This window comes from Lemur catta, chromosome 6, assembly GCF_020740605.2.
Source record: "Lemur catta isolate mLemCat1 chromosome 6, mLemCat1.pri, whole genome shotgun sequence".
NCBI lineage: Eukaryota > Metazoa > Chordata > Mammalia > Primates > Lemuridae > Lemur > Lemur catta.
Genome location: NC_059133.1, coordinates 95009404 through 95024791, shown reverse-complemented (window position 1 = coordinate 95024791; position 15388 = coordinate 95009404). Strand labels below are relative to the sequence as shown.

The following is a 15388-nucleotide window of genomic DNA, read 5'->3' as shown; positions in this document are numbered from 1 at the left end:
AATGAGGAACATGTTATTGGAAACTGGAGGAAAGGTGATCCATATTATAAGTGGCAGATAACTTGACTGCAGTGTGTTCTAGAGGAAGGTAGAACTTTCGAGTGATGAAATTGTTCATTTAGGTAGTGTCTGATTGGGGTTTTGATTTACATTTCCCTAATGAGCAGTTATGTTGAGCATCTTTTCATGTGCTTTTTGGCCACTTGTGTATCTTATTTGAAGAAATGTCTATTCATGTCCTTTGCCTATTTTTAATTGAGTTGTTTGCTTTTTTGTTGTTATTGAGTTCTTTATATATTCTGGATATTAAGCCTTTGTCATATATATGATTTGCAAATATTTCCTCTCATTCTGTATGTTGTCTTTTCACTCTGTTGTGTCCTTTGATGTGCAGAAGTTTTAACTTTTATGTAGTCCAATTTATCTGTTTTTACTTTTGTTGCCTATGCTTTTGTTATCATATCTAAGAAATCATTGCTAAGCCTAATATCATGAAGCTTTTCTCCTATGTTTTTGTCTAAGAGTTTCTTAGTTTTAGCTCTTAGGTTTAGGTGTTTGATCCATTTTGTTAGGTTGTGTATATAGCATGAGGTAAGGGTCCAATTTCGTTCTTTTGCATGTGGATATTCAGTTTTCTCAACAATGTTGAAAAGACAGACTTTCTGCCGTTGAATGGTCTTGGTGCCATTCGACTGTATATGCAGGGGTATTTCTCTGTATTCCATTGGTCTATATGTGTGTCTTTATGCCATTGTTTTGGTCACAGTGTGTTGTTTTGATTATTGTGGTTTTGTTTTGAAATCAGGACGTGTGAGACTGCCAAATTTCTTCTTCTTTTTCATGATTGTTTTGGCTGTTTGGGGTCCCTTTAAATTCCGTATGAATTTTAAAATGAATCTTTTTATATTTCTGCAAAAACTGCTGTTGGGATTTTGGTAGGAATTGCATTAAATCTGCAGATTGCTTTGGGTGATATTGACATCTGTTTTAGTCTGTTTTGTGCTACAACAAAATACCTAAGACTGGGTAATTTATAAAGAAGAGAAATTTATTTCTCACAGTTCTGTAGACTGGGAAGTTCAAGTTCAAGGTGCCAGCATCCAGTGAGGGCCTTCTTGCTCTGTCCTCATGTGATGGAAAGCAGAAGGGCAAAAGGGACAAATCCTATGTCCTCATATGGCAGAAAAGCAGAAAAGCCAGCTGGCTGAATGCTGGGTGTAGCCTCGTTTGTAAGGGCCTTAATCCCATTCGTGGGGGTTAATGCTATCATGTTGGCAACACTTGAATTTTGGAGGGGACACATTCAAATCATAGCAACATCTTAGCAATATTAAGTCTTCTAATTCATGAACTTGAGATACCTTTTCGTTTAATTATGTCTTCTTTAATATCTTTCAGCAATATTTTGTAGTTTTTAGTGTGCAAGTCTTTTGTCACCTTAAGTTTATTTCTAAGTATTTTATTCTTTTTGATGCTATTGTAAATAATTTCTACTTTTAAATGCTTTTAAAAACCTTTTTCTTGCCTTTACATTTTAATCTGTTTGGGATTTGTTTTAGTTTATAGTGAGAAGTGAGCCATTGTCTTTAGAATTTTTTTTCCAAATAGCAGAACAATTGTTCTAGCACCATTAAATTACATATTAATGTTATATTACATATTAATGTTGTATTAAATAACATTTCCATTTCCCACAGATTTGTAATACTGTATTCATCATATACCAAATTCCCACTTTTACCAGGGTCTTTTTCTAAGTTACCTGTGCTGCATCACTCATCCGTTGGTTCCTATGTTCCTCCTTAGAATGGGTACAGGTAGAGTCAAGTCTTGGGCATGGCTGTGCATTTAGCATTACAGTATTTCTATTATACAAAATGATTATGTTAACCCTGAGATTGGTGGGTCTTATAGGAGCTGAAGCCTTTTCAGGACAGTTCTCATTCTTTCTTTTGCCAGACATTCGTTGGTTTGGTGGTGTACCTCTTATTTCCCTGGGCTGGAAGACAGTGAAACAACCAGTATATGTAAGTACCCTGGATGAAAGGGCTTCGAAAGGGGCTTTAGATAAGTTGAGGTTTGGATGATCAAGTTTCTAGTTTTGTCTTAATCTAGTAACTCTGTCATTTTCTTTTTTGTTAACTTGCTTCTTAATTTACCTAAGAGGTACATTCCTTCTCAGTGTCTTCACTTGTTCATTCATTTAAGAAAAATTTATTGAACTCTTAATGTGCTAGGCACACAGCACATGTCACATGTCATTGGGGAAATACAGATATTAACTAGACAGTCATAAATTGCTCTCAGTCAGAGGCTCATAAGTAAAGCAATTACTGCGCAATGTGACGAGTGCTATGATAGAGGGTTTTAAGTAGTTACATCAGAGGGGAACCTGATCTAGACTTGGGCCTCCAGGAGAAATAACATTTAAGGTGAGACCTTAAAGATGACTTAAAGGTAAGTCAGATGAAGGGGGTTGAGGAAGAATATTACATGCAGAGGGAACAGTATGTATAGGAGCCTAGAGGTCAACGAGCATGTTGGATTCCAAGTTAGGTTGAACCAGGCTTTCTCAGTAGTGGTACTATTGATGTTTTGGACCAGGTAATTCTTTGTTATGGAGGCTGTGGTAGTATGTTTGGGAGCATTCCTGTCCTCTAGCCACTAGATGGCAGTTGCTGCTCCCCTCTCCTACCAAGTTAGGACAACTAAAAATGTCTCCAGACAGTTGTCAGATGTCCCCTGGGGGCCAAAATCACCTGTGGTTGAGAAGCACAGGGTCTAAAACCATCTAAAATTTCTATGTTTGAAATAAAATTGAAATGGTAGAATATCAGCAATTCCATGTGGTTCAGCCTGACAGTTTGTGCTGCCTTAGTGTCAGAGTTGGGAGAAGTGGTAAGAAATGAGATTGGCAAGACAATGAGCAAAGGCAAATCAAAAAGGCCAGAGCCACCTGCAGGTAAGTACATCAGACAAGGGAAAATACTCAGCCGAGCCTTCTAATGCAGGGATTATGTGAGCTCTGGAGAAGGCGAGTTCCTCAGGAAGCTTTTTGCAAATAGACGATGCTATTATTTTAATTCTGTCACATTTTCATGATTCATGTGACCTGCTTTTCTTTCTCCTTCCTTTCTCACTCTCTCCTAGCCTTTCTTCCTATCTTTCTCTCTGTCTCCTTCTCTCTCTCTGCAATTACTTACTTTCAGCAATTACTTAAGCATATGGTTATGATTCTTACAGGTTGTAGATGTATCGAAAGGAATTATTAATGCAGTTAAAGATCCAGATGCCAAAGGAAAAACCTTTGCTTTTGTTGGGTAAGTGCCTAGAGTTTGATATTAAAATTGTGCTATTAAGATGAAGGAATTAACTTCTGAATTAGTCACTAACAAATTTATTTGTTGCATTTTTATAGTATCAGAATCTGAATGCTTACATTAAACCAGAATTTGAGGGAACCTGGGAATCTACTTTAATAAATGATTCTTCTGTCACCAAAGTATGGGAACCACTGCCCTAGATGATTACATATAATATTTAAGGTCAATATAGTTGCAAAATCAAATTAATTTTGTTAAGAGTATTGCAATGCCCCCAAAGGTTGAAAATGGCTTCTTTAGAGTACAATTACTAGTGCTATGCAAGACTGATCATTTGTTGTATGCTCTTTGTTAAAATTTGCTTTCAGGAAAAGTAGGCACAGTTAAGCTATATGACTTATCTGAAATTATTAAATCATGTCATACCTAGGTTTGGGATTGTTTTTGCTGAATTAACTATAAGTCAAAAACTAAGAGTTCATCTGCCAAGTTGAGAATTATCAAATTCACCTAATAAATGTTTCAGAACCCTGTCATTCTGTGAAACAAACTGATGATACCTGATGTTCTATGAAAGATAGGATCTGATTCAATAATTCAGTTATAGCCTAATTCCTAAGAAATATTTGCCTGTAGCAGAAAATGACACTTTTCTCTTTAAGCCAAGAGGCATAGTATATATTCCCGGAATTCTGAATTCATAACATCGTTCAATTGTTTCACTATTACTATTAATTTAATTTAGTAAAATTTTGTCAATGACAAAAAGTTGGTGTTCCATGTCACTAGCTGCTGCAAAATATATGTCTCTCTTTCAGTTCTGAGTTTGGTACATTAGCATGCAATCAGTTATATACTCTAGGAAAATTACTTACAAAAAAATGGATTCAGCACAGGTTTCGTAAAATACTAATCTCAAAAGATATCAGACTCCAGTTAAGAGGTACATAGACTTAGATTGCAGGGAATAATGATCAGAAATGGCTTTGTGAAATTGCTTGCTTGCTACTCAGTGGAATTGCCCAGCCACTGTTGTCTCTTTCAGGCCCCAATAAGTCATTCTTGTCTGGCACAGTGATGGGAAAAGTAATATTAGATATGACAGTGTAGGCATTTTTCCTTGTGAAATTGTAGATAGGCATATGTACTTTTCTTTTTGTCTCCTCAGCCTAAGGAAAGAACTTTGCTTATTTCCCTGATATTTTGAGGCTAAAGTAGGAGTATAAGACTTTAATTTTGCTCCTAGTTTTGTAGTTATTAATTATATTATGTTGGTACATTCTATCTGTCATTCATTCATGAAATACCGATATGACACACACACACACCTGTGAAAACTAATGAACAAATTTGGCAAAATCAAAATATGTAAGATCAATATAGAAAAATAAGTTTCTGAATACCATCAAATGAACAATCTGAAAATAAAATTAAGAAAATAATTTTATTCACAATAGCATTAATAAAAATAGAATACTTAGGTATAAATTTAACAGATCCGTAAGGCCAGTACACTGTACACTAAAAATTATAAAACATTGCTGAGGGAAATTAAAGAATACCTAATAAATGATAAGACATCAGGTTCATGGATTAGAAGAGTCAGTATTATTAAAATGATAATTTCCCTCAAATTAACCTATAAATTCAACTCAATTCTATCAAAATCCCACCAGACTTTTTTTGCAGAAATTGACAAATGGATTCTAAATTTAAATGGTAATACAAAAGACCCACATTAGCCAAAATAATTAAATTTCCCAACTTAAAAACTTACTCTATAGCTATAATTATCCAGACAGTGTGGTACTGACATAATAATAGACATATGGATGAATTAACCAGAATTCATAGTCCAGAAATAAACATTTGTAGACAATTGATTTTTGACAAAAGTGCTTCAGTGAGAAAGGATAGTCTTTTCAACAGATGATTTTGGGATATCCACGTGAAGAAAGATGAACTTAGATTCTTACTTCACACTGTACATGAAAAAAATAATTCAATAATTCATAGACCTAAATGTAAGAGTTAAAACTGTAAAAATTTTGAAAGAAAAATAGAAGATTTTCTAGCCCTTGGGTTAGGCAAGGAGTTTTAGCTATGACATCAAAAGTATAATCCATAAAAGGAAAAACTGATAAATTAGACTTCCTCAAAATTAAAAACTTTTGTATTTCAAAAGACACTATTAAGAAAATGGAAGACAGGCCACCGACTTGGGAAAAAGATTTGTTAAGCACACATCTAATAAAGGATTAGTATCCAGAATATACAAAGAACTCTTGGAATTCAATAATGAGAAGACAACCCAATTTAAAAAAATGAACAAAAGATTTGAATAATCATATCGTCACAGAAGATGTACTAATAGCTAAAAAGCACATGAAAGGATGTTTGATATCATTAGTCACTGGGGGAAATGCATATCAAAACCATAATGGGATACCACTTCACAGACAGAACATAAGAAATATTTAACAAGGATGTAGAGAAATGGGAATATTCACATCGTTGGTAGGAGTGTAAAATTATAGAGTCACTTTAGAAAACAGTTTGCCATCTTGTTAAAAAGTTAAACGTAGATTTAACGTATGGCCCAGCAATTCCACTCCTAAGTATTTACCCAGGAGAAATGAGAACATGTCCACTCAAAGACTTACACATGAATGTGCATAGCAGCATTATCATATGGCTAAAAATTGGGAAAATCACACATATCAATCAACTGATGAATGGAGAAATAAAACATGGCATACCCGTGTAGTAGAATGCTATTCAGCAATAAAAGGGAACGAAATACTGACATATTTTACATGTCTGAACCTCAGAAACATTGTGGTAAAAGAAGCCAGACACAGAAGATCACATAGATTGTATGATTCCATTTATATGAAATATCCATAAAAGGCAAATCTAAGTAGATTTGTTATTGTCTGAGGCTGGGGTAAGAACTGGGATTAACCATAATTATTCCAAAACTGGCTGAGTAGTGCTCCATGGTATACATGTACCACATTTTATTAATCCACTTATGAATTGATAGGTACTTGGGTTGATTCCACATCTTTGCAATTGTGAATTGTGCTACAATAAACATTTGAGTGCAGGTGTCTTTTTGATGGAAAGTCTTCTTTTCCTTTGGGTAAATACCCAAAGGGGTATTGCCGAATCGAATGGTAGGTCTACTTTTAGTTGTTTGAGGAATCTCCATACTGTTTCCCGCAGAGGTTGTACTAATTTGCAGTTGCACCAACAGTGTATAAGCGTTCCTATCTCTCTGCATCCATGCCAGCATCTATTGTTTCTTGACTTTTTAATAAAAGCTATTCTAACTGGGGTAAGATGATATCTCATTGTGGTTTTAATTTGCACTTCCCTGATGATTTAGTGATGTTGAACATTTTTTCATGTATGTATTGGCCATTTTTTTTTCTTATTTTGAAAAGCTAAAACTGGATTATGGTGGTGATTGTACAACTTGGTAAATATATGAAAAATCATTATATTACTTACTTAAAGTGGGTGAATTTTAACATATGTGAATTATACCACAATAATAAATAGCATGGACAAGATTCTGCTTCTATGGAGCTTATAGATTAGTGGTGAGACATATAAGTAATAATGATGCAAAATAATATAAAATAAATGACCAAAAAGGAAAGTACAGTGAATTGGAAAGAAAACTAGAAGCAGGGAGTTGGCAACTATATTGGGTGCTTCCAAGAGGTTGAGTGAGTGGCAGCATGGAGATTCGTTTAACCTTAATGAACATAATGACCTCACTGGAACAAAGGACAGATAGGATTGCAGTGAGATTTGAATGTCAGGGTAGGAAGTGGAGGCAACAGGTAGGCAACTCTTTGGAGAAGTTCTGCTGTAAAGGGGAGCAGAGGAAAGGGACAAAGAGATGGTAGTGGAAGATAAATATACTGTCATTGGAAGTCCCACTCTGGATTAGGAAGATTGTAGGTCTTGTTAATAAGTTGGTAAGAATGGTCCAGGAAAGATAGCAGTTGATGACTCAGGAGATTGGGGATTAAAAAGGAGCAAAGTCCTTCAGCAGTTGAGAGGAGTTGGTTACAGAGCGTAAGTGAAAATTTGGCTTCTATAAAAAGTGAACATTAACTTTAACAGGGAAGAGAAGTCAAGGATATATGCAGATGCAGGTAGGTTGGTTATAGGAATTTAAAGGATTATCTTTGCTCATTGGAATGTAAGGGTATCATCAGCTAAAAGGCAGGATGGAGTGGGCCAGAAAAGTATTAATATATGGAAAATTTAAGGACAGAGGAGAAGATAGGAAGTGTTCCCTTGGAGAACAGGAAAGAGCATTTCCTAGGGGAGCATAGTAGGAATGCCAAGCAGAAGTGAGGGTTCCATTTGAAATTACTAGTCCAAAATATAAGGCGAAGTCAATTAGCTGAGTTGTATTTTCTCTACAACTATATCTTTTTGGAGGTTTGGGTCCAGAGAAGGCACATATTTGGGTTAACCAAGTAAGGGTTTTGCTGTTTAGTGGAGAGAGGGCTGGGAGACCAGGTTTAGCTGAGGATATTTGTTTGCAGAGGAATGCCTGTAATGCCAAACCATGAAATCTAAGCTGGGAAGACGTAGGCTTCAAAGTACCTTTCTCTATGAGCAAAGACACTTAAACTAGTCTTCTGGTCACACTTACTGGAACACAAAGTGCTTTAGAACAGCTGAAGAGGAAATATATTACATATAATTAGTTTACCCATGGTATCAGTTTTGTTTGTTATAAAAATTCAAGTTGTTCTTGGCATAACATGTATTATATATCCTGTAATGATCCTACAAATCCTTCTGGAATTTGAAGGCAGCTATTTAAGGCCTTTATATGTTATTTCCCCTAGCTGACATTTTCATGTTTTTTTTTTTTTTTTGGTAAAATATGTCAGGATGATAAGGTTCTCATTGAACCTTCATTCAGCTCTTAGCTATCATAGATTTTCTGAGGCAAAGGGATTAAGAAAATAGGTGAAGAGATATTAAAATGCATTATAAGCAGTGATAATTATTAAAGCCAGGTTATACTGGTACAGAACTATTCAGATCAATGGATTAGAACAGAAAGTCTAGAAAGAGTCCCATTATGTGTAACAATATAATATGTGATAAGGGTGACATTTTAATATAAGGGAAAAGGGTTGATTCAGTAAATGATTCAGTAAATGGTGTGGAAGCAATTGGGTTATATCTTGGGAAAAATATAATTACATCTTTATATATAAAAATATGTCACAGAAGGAACTTATTTTGTGGTTTAAAAAATCTTAAAAACATTAGACAAAATTTGTGGAAATTTATGTCACTGTAGAGGGATTTTCTAAATATGAAACTAAGCCATAAAGGAAAGAAATTGGTAGTTTTGATTAAGTAAAATGCTTAAACTTTTATATGCACAAAACATCATAAATAACATCAAAAGGCAAAATACAAACAAAAGATATTTCCAACTATATCACTGAAATATAAAAAACTCTTACAAATCATTGTTGTGGACAGGGTCTTCAGGAGTAAAGAAAAGATAAATGTGTAAATGGCCAAAAGTATATGAAGAAAAATTAACCTCTCATATTAAAGAAATGATAATTAAAACATGAGGCATCTTTTTTACCTTGCAGATTGGCAAAAAATTTTTTATGACTAATTTTTGGTGGAAGAGGGATTCTTACTGATATTTTATGTAAATTGGTCTAACCATTTTGGAAGGCAGTTTAGAAGTGTTCAATTAAAGGCTTTAAAATTTCAAAATATACTTTTCACAGTTTCACTTCTAGAAATATATTCTAAATATATAATCATGGATAAGTGTAAATATTAACTACGAGAATGTTCATTAAAGCATTATTTTATAAAAAAGCATTTTTAATAGCTCAAGAATCTCAAAACTGGGAATTGATAAAATAATTATGGTTGCATACAATGCAGTATGTGCAGTAAAGATGCAATAAAATATTTTGTGACATGGAAAGATGATCATAATGTAATGTTAAATGAAAAAGACATTCCAGCATAGGCTGGGTTGTGTAATCTTATAAAAACAAAAAATGTATGTGCAAGGGGACGAGAAGGATATATATCAAATATATTAACTTTATCTTTGGTAATGAATTATGGGTGATTTTTCTTTGTGCTAATCTGGGTTTACTACAGTGCATGTATGTTTCCTTTTTGTAGGAAAAATGTTGTTTTATTAAAAAAGAAAATTTCTGAAGAGCAAATAAATTGAAGAACTTTGTATGTTCTTTTTGCAGGCCAAATCGGTACCGCCTGTTTGACCTGGTGCAGTATGTCTTTGCCATGGCTCACAGGCCCTTCCTCCCATACCCTTTGCCACGTTTTGCCTATCGGTAAGTAGGGTGCTGCTTTTGTGTGCCTTCTAAAAAGGGTAAACTCTATACACTTGTTCCTAATGCCCTCCCTTAGTATCATAGGGATTATGTCTGTTACTGTGAGGGTCTAGTCTCTGAATCTCTAACTAAGCGGGGCTCCTAGTGTCTAGGGGAGCATCAGTAGATTAGTGAGGTTAAGAATACAATGTGTGTTGGAAGATTAAATTTGCAGTTCTTCAGATTCTCCAACTAAAAACCACTGAGTTTAATTTTGGAGCAGTGTCTTGTTTGGCAGATTGTGTAAGGGAACAGTCGGGTTTCCTCTGTTTCCTATCACTCACTCAGAAGTGGAACTCACTCCATCGGTCTGATCATGTAGCTGGGGAAAGGAGCGAGGCTAATTCAGACTTGGCTTTGTGGTTGCTTTCTCTTCCTTCCCTGCGTCTTGATTCGCTTCTTCCCTTTGAGGATTTAAAATCTTAGATTGACCATGTTACACCCTAGTGGTCTGGTCAGGGAGGGTTTCACATCCAGTGTGCCACAGACTGATTTATGAACCAACATGGCAATTCACTCCTTCATTTGTTTTTGATGCCTTCATTCAACAAATATTTATTGATTGCCTCCTATGTCTTAGGCAATGTACTAGGTACTCAGGATGTTACAGTAAACCCTCAAAAAGCTTATGGTCTAATTGGGGTATCAGACAAATAGGCAACCAATTAGAATATAGTGTGATGTCAATATTTATTGAGAGTGTTTTATTTCTGAAGCTATTTACTTTGTCTTTTTTAATACAGTGATTTATAAAGTAGTAGGGAGAGTTTGTAGAGTGAGTAGAAAAGAGGGCTATGAAAGCGTGAGGAATACCTCCATTAAAGAACCCACGGAGTAGGAGAAACTTACCAAGGAGGCTGACTGAGAGTGATTAGGCAGAAATGAAGAGAGTTTGGAAGTCTAGATACCAAAAGGAAGGGAGTGTTTTAAGGAAGGAATGGAGGGAATGGATGTTTTAAGAAGGGGAACATTGCTGTTTCATTAGCTTGTGTCTGTAGCTTATGGAACAATGCCTGGCACAAAAGGCACTCTGTGAATATTTGTGGAATGAAGTACTACGGAAAAATCAAATAATATAAACTACCAAAAAATATCTGCAAGTGACCATTTGTGACTGTGGCTTCAGTGCAATGGAGGATGTGTAAGCCAGGCTGCAGGGGGGCACTTCCACGGTTGTACATAAAATTGAGTTATAGGTGGAGTTGGCATATGCCTGTGGCATGGTATGCTGAGGACACTAAAATAGAGACTAGAAACAGTATGTTAGTGTGGAACCAGAGCACAGAGAGTTGGAGTTTTGTAAAGGGTGTTTTTATTAAGCTATGTTAGCCCAATAAATTACCCTTTTGTGCCATTGACTGGATTCTGAGACTATGTATGTTACAGGAGAAATTCCCGCCAGCTCCCTTTCTCATTTAGTTATACCATCCATTGGGACGATGTTTTTTAAGCTTTTAAAAAGCTGTGGAACCCTGTATTCCCTGAGTTGTTACATAAAGACCCACTGGGTAAATCAGATAAAAGCAGAGCTGGTCTGGTTGTACTGATGGGTGATAGTCAGAGCATATATTCCCAACCCCTGATCCCTAGGCCCCTGTAGGGCCCCAGTGAATTCCTAGGGTTCCTCAGATGCTAGTTTAAAACCTGCGGCCCCCAGCTGTGGTGGCGCACACCTGGAGTCTCAGCTGCTTGGGAGGCCGAGGGAGAGGATCCCTTGAGCCCAGGAATTAGAGACCAGTGTGGGCAATGCAGAGAGACCCTGTCTCTATAAAAAAAGAAAAAGAAAAAGAAAAACCTACTGCCTTGAGGATACTTAAGATCGAAGCTCAGATGACATGTGTGAGCCCCCTCAGTTCTCATTAGCAGTGCAGAGATGGCAGTAGTCAAGATAGGTTTTACATTCTCCACCTTAGTCGAATTATAGATCTATGCTTCTTTTGGATTTTTTAATTTCCAGGAGCCCCTGCTTTTAGGGATTAAGTTTTCTGTTGCATGCACCACACAGCTTGCCCTGCAACCTTAACAACAGCATATTTGCATATCCAAGGCTTAAATTAGATTGAATTTCACAGACTTTATTGAATGTTGGATCTTTTTTTTGCTTTGTTTTTTTGTTGGTTTCATTTCATTTTAAGTTTCAAGATCTGTTGTCTCTTTGGAGAATAACAGGTATGCCAGCACTTACAGCAGTCAGCTGGGTTGGCTTGAAAGGAAACAGGGACTAAAAAGCCTCATAGGTAATGGTGCTAAGATGGTGGTTATTTTCTCAAAAAAAAAAAAAAAAAAAAAAAATCAGTGAATTCCTGCTTCTATAGCAGCCTCTCTTCCTGTGGTTTTTATAGGCTGCTTTAAATATTGGGCCTAGAGACACTTACCACATGTGCCATATATATTCCTTTTTCCAGATTAGTAGCAAGAGTCTTTGAAATAAGCCCATTCGAGCCCTGGACAACAAGGGATAAAGTGGAGCGGGTGAGTGTACGTGTGCTAAACAGCTGCCTGGGAGATGCTGGGCAGAGAGCTGCAGAGATGGAGGAGTTTAAATGTATTTTTGTTTGCTTGCTTGGATATGTCCATGCTCTTGTCTGTTGGAAGTTCCTGCTGTCTGAGGTCAGCCTGTCTGCTACAGCACTGAAACTCACCCACTCTCGTCCTGCTCCAGGGAGTGGCTCCTCCGTTACCTTCTCTCTGACATTATGGGTGTTTCTGTCTCGGCTGCATCATTCCTAGCAACATATGAACATGCATAAAGCTGCCCTCCCCATCACCTTCTTTTCAAGGTCCCACCCTCTCTTCTTCCTGTAGCTCTTTAGCTTCTTTCCTATTTGTGTCTGTTTCCCTTCATATCCTAACTCCTCAGAAGAACTGTCTGTACCTGCTATTCATGGTTTCTTACTTCATTCTTTCTTTAACCCACTCTTGTCATGCTTTTATTAACATTTTCCCACTAAAACTGCTCTTTCCAAGGTCACCCATGAGCTCCGTGCTGCCAAATTCAGTAGTCACTTCTCAGACTACATCTTGTGTGCATGTGCACATGCTCCTGGGGAAGGATGCAAAATAAAATAAAAATAAATAAAATAAAAATACTATACCAATTACTATACCATCTCTACCATTGAAGACCTATGGACCATATATTTATGGGAAACAGCCAACTGTCCTCTAAATAGTACCTAAAAGCTAAAGTGTAGAGAAGATGAGAAAATAGTCCTTAGGGAATGGATGTGAATGGGCAGCTTCATCCTCCCACCAGACAGGCTGTGTCTGGAAAACTGAGGCCATTTCCATGATGTCCCTTCTGTGTTCATGAAAGATTGGGCAGGAAACCTGACACTTCAATTTATCTTACACTGATGTCCCTCTTACATTTATAACTGAGAAAGCGTTGATGCAAGGGACTGAATGGGTTTTGGATTTGGTTTTGAGACTGCCTTACAGCACTCTGGTAAAAGAATTGCAGGCTTTGAGGTGGGTAGGATGAGGGATTGATGCTGCTCCAGATGCGAATTGATTCCGTTTACGTGCTGTTGGATAGTCCGGATCTCTGGAAGCCTTGCAGTTCATTCTTCCCTACAAACAAGATGGGTTTGATTTTCTAGCTCTATAGTGAGCATTAGTCAGCCAGGTTGAGTATAGCTGGAGCAGAAAAAGTTAATGGCTTATTTTTTAATGAGCAAGGAACAAATGTTACATTATCTCCTTAATTCAAAAGTTAAAACTGAGTCAGAACGCCTGTGCTCAGAGAACAGGCACAAGAGAGAATTGAGGAAGGGACTAGCTCTGCTCTAGCCTCGGTTTTGTTCCTGAACCCTCCTGTTAAGCCTCCCCTGGCAAATGCGATGACTCGCGCTTCCCTGCTATAGATTTATTTCTGTCAATCTGTATGTGGAATGGCTCATCTAGTGCCAATGTCTTGTGCTTGTGGCTACCTCTAGGGACCTTGATCTGATATTTGGTGATCTTGCCTTTCTTTTTTCTTAAGCCCTCTTTCTGTGTTCCACTGTATTGAGCTGTATGAATCAAAAATTACCAGCACATATTCTTTGGAAGAAATTAAGTCTCAGTAATGGCACTCAGGCCAGCTGGAATGTTTAAATGTTTGCTAGGATAGCACTTTGTGTTCTTGACCAGTTTTCAGCATTCTCTATGGTCCTTTGTTTGTTCAAAGATTCACATCACAGACATGATACTGCCTCAGCTGCCCGGCTTAGAAGACCTTCATATTGAGGCAACACCGCTGGAACTCAAGGCCATTGAGGTGCTGCGGCGTCATCGCACTTACCGCTGGCTGTCTTCTGAAATTGAGGATGTGAAGCCGGCCAAGACCGTCAACATCTAGTGCCCCCTGAGCACTTGGTTTTGGTGTCATTTGGGTCACCTGGCTGATGGCCAGCCTGCATTCTTTAGCAAATCCTGTATATAGTGAATAAGGTCTTCCCCGTATTAAAACATCTGAGGTTAAATTCTGTGCATTTTCTTTTATGAAGATAAAATAAGAAATCTAGTCATTTAGAACTTGAGTATAACTTTCTTTAAATATACATATTTAATGACAATATATATTATTTATTATTTATTCTGTGAAATACTGGAGAGTTTGAATTTTCTCATGTCAGGTCACTTCTAGCATATGTTCTGGAAGACAAGGACCTCTCTTTAATATAAAAATATTATGAAGAGCCCAAGTGATATGTGATTTAGTCTTCATCAAAATTTATTCTGATAATGTTCATATACACAGTAGAAATAGTATTACATATATATAAAAACATTACCTGTAGACATGCATTCTCAAACCCCTTATTGGATCTGAGCTGTCTGTGGCCTCCAGCCCCATGCTGTTGGGACCACATCTAGATTATTCCAGACATGTGAATATAGATAGATTCTCTCCCATGGAAAAGAGATGCCGCAGCCTCTATGTCACTGATGCCAATCCTTAGGAATTAGGACTTTTTGTTTGTTAAAATTGCAGCCAAGATCCAGATAAATTGGTTCAGTGTTGGCAAATCCCCCAGTAGAGTATGAGTAAAAACTCCCATAATTTGTGGTGAAGCCAACGCATCAGCATCCTAGATGACCCAAGGTTGGTCACTATGTTCCACCAGATTTCAGCCTCCTGATCTGTAGAATGCAAATGTTCGTAAAAACCTTGTTCAATCACTTATAGTAATGGCCACCTCATCCTTACAGAGAAAGATACATAAATGTTGAAGGTAAGTTCTCTACCTGCCCTCTCTGCATGTTCAGAATCTTTTTGTCCCAAACAGGCCAAAGTGTGTTGCTCAGAGTGTGGTTCCTGGATCAGCATCAGCGTCACCTTGGAACTTGTTAGAGCTGCAGACCCTCAGGCACCGTCCATCCAGGCCTGCTGAATTGGTCTGCATCTTAGCAAGGTCTCCGGGAGATTTGTGTGCACATTGAAGTGTGAGCAGCTCTGCTGTCCAGAGAGCTGCCTCAGAGTTCAGTGTGCTTCCTGTTGCTACTCCAGGTTGCTGAGCCCTACCCTAGACCTACTCAATCAGAACCTTGGTAATTTTATTTTTATTAAACATGTCAGTTTACTCCCATGCACACTAGTGTCTGGGAATCAGTGTACTAGGGAAAGGATCACAACACCAACTGCACGTTTTTTTCTTCAGA

General features: G+C 37.2%; 1 protein-coding gene across 1 annotated transcript in view; it reads left to right on the top strand.

The window, feature by feature from the left end:
* NDUFA9 (NADH:ubiquinone oxidoreductase subunit A9) overlaps nucleotides 1-14208 on the top strand; it is a 32842-nt gene extending 18634 nt beyond the window's left edge. Inside the window, exons 7-11 of the mRNA XM_045554547.1 lie at nucleotides 1960-2027; nucleotides 3244-3320; nucleotides 9608-9703; nucleotides 12148-12214; nucleotides 13914-14208. Of these exons, the coding sequence (XP_045410503.1) occupies nucleotides 1960-2027; nucleotides 3244-3320; nucleotides 9608-9703; nucleotides 12148-12214; nucleotides 13914-14084 (479 nt within the window). The 3' untranslated portion in view covers nucleotides 14085-14208. The remainder of the gene's footprint in view (nucleotides 1-1959; nucleotides 2028-3243; nucleotides 3321-9607; nucleotides 9704-12147; nucleotides 12215-13913) is intronic.
* The last annotated feature ends 1180 nt before the right edge of the window (nucleotides 14209-15388 follow it).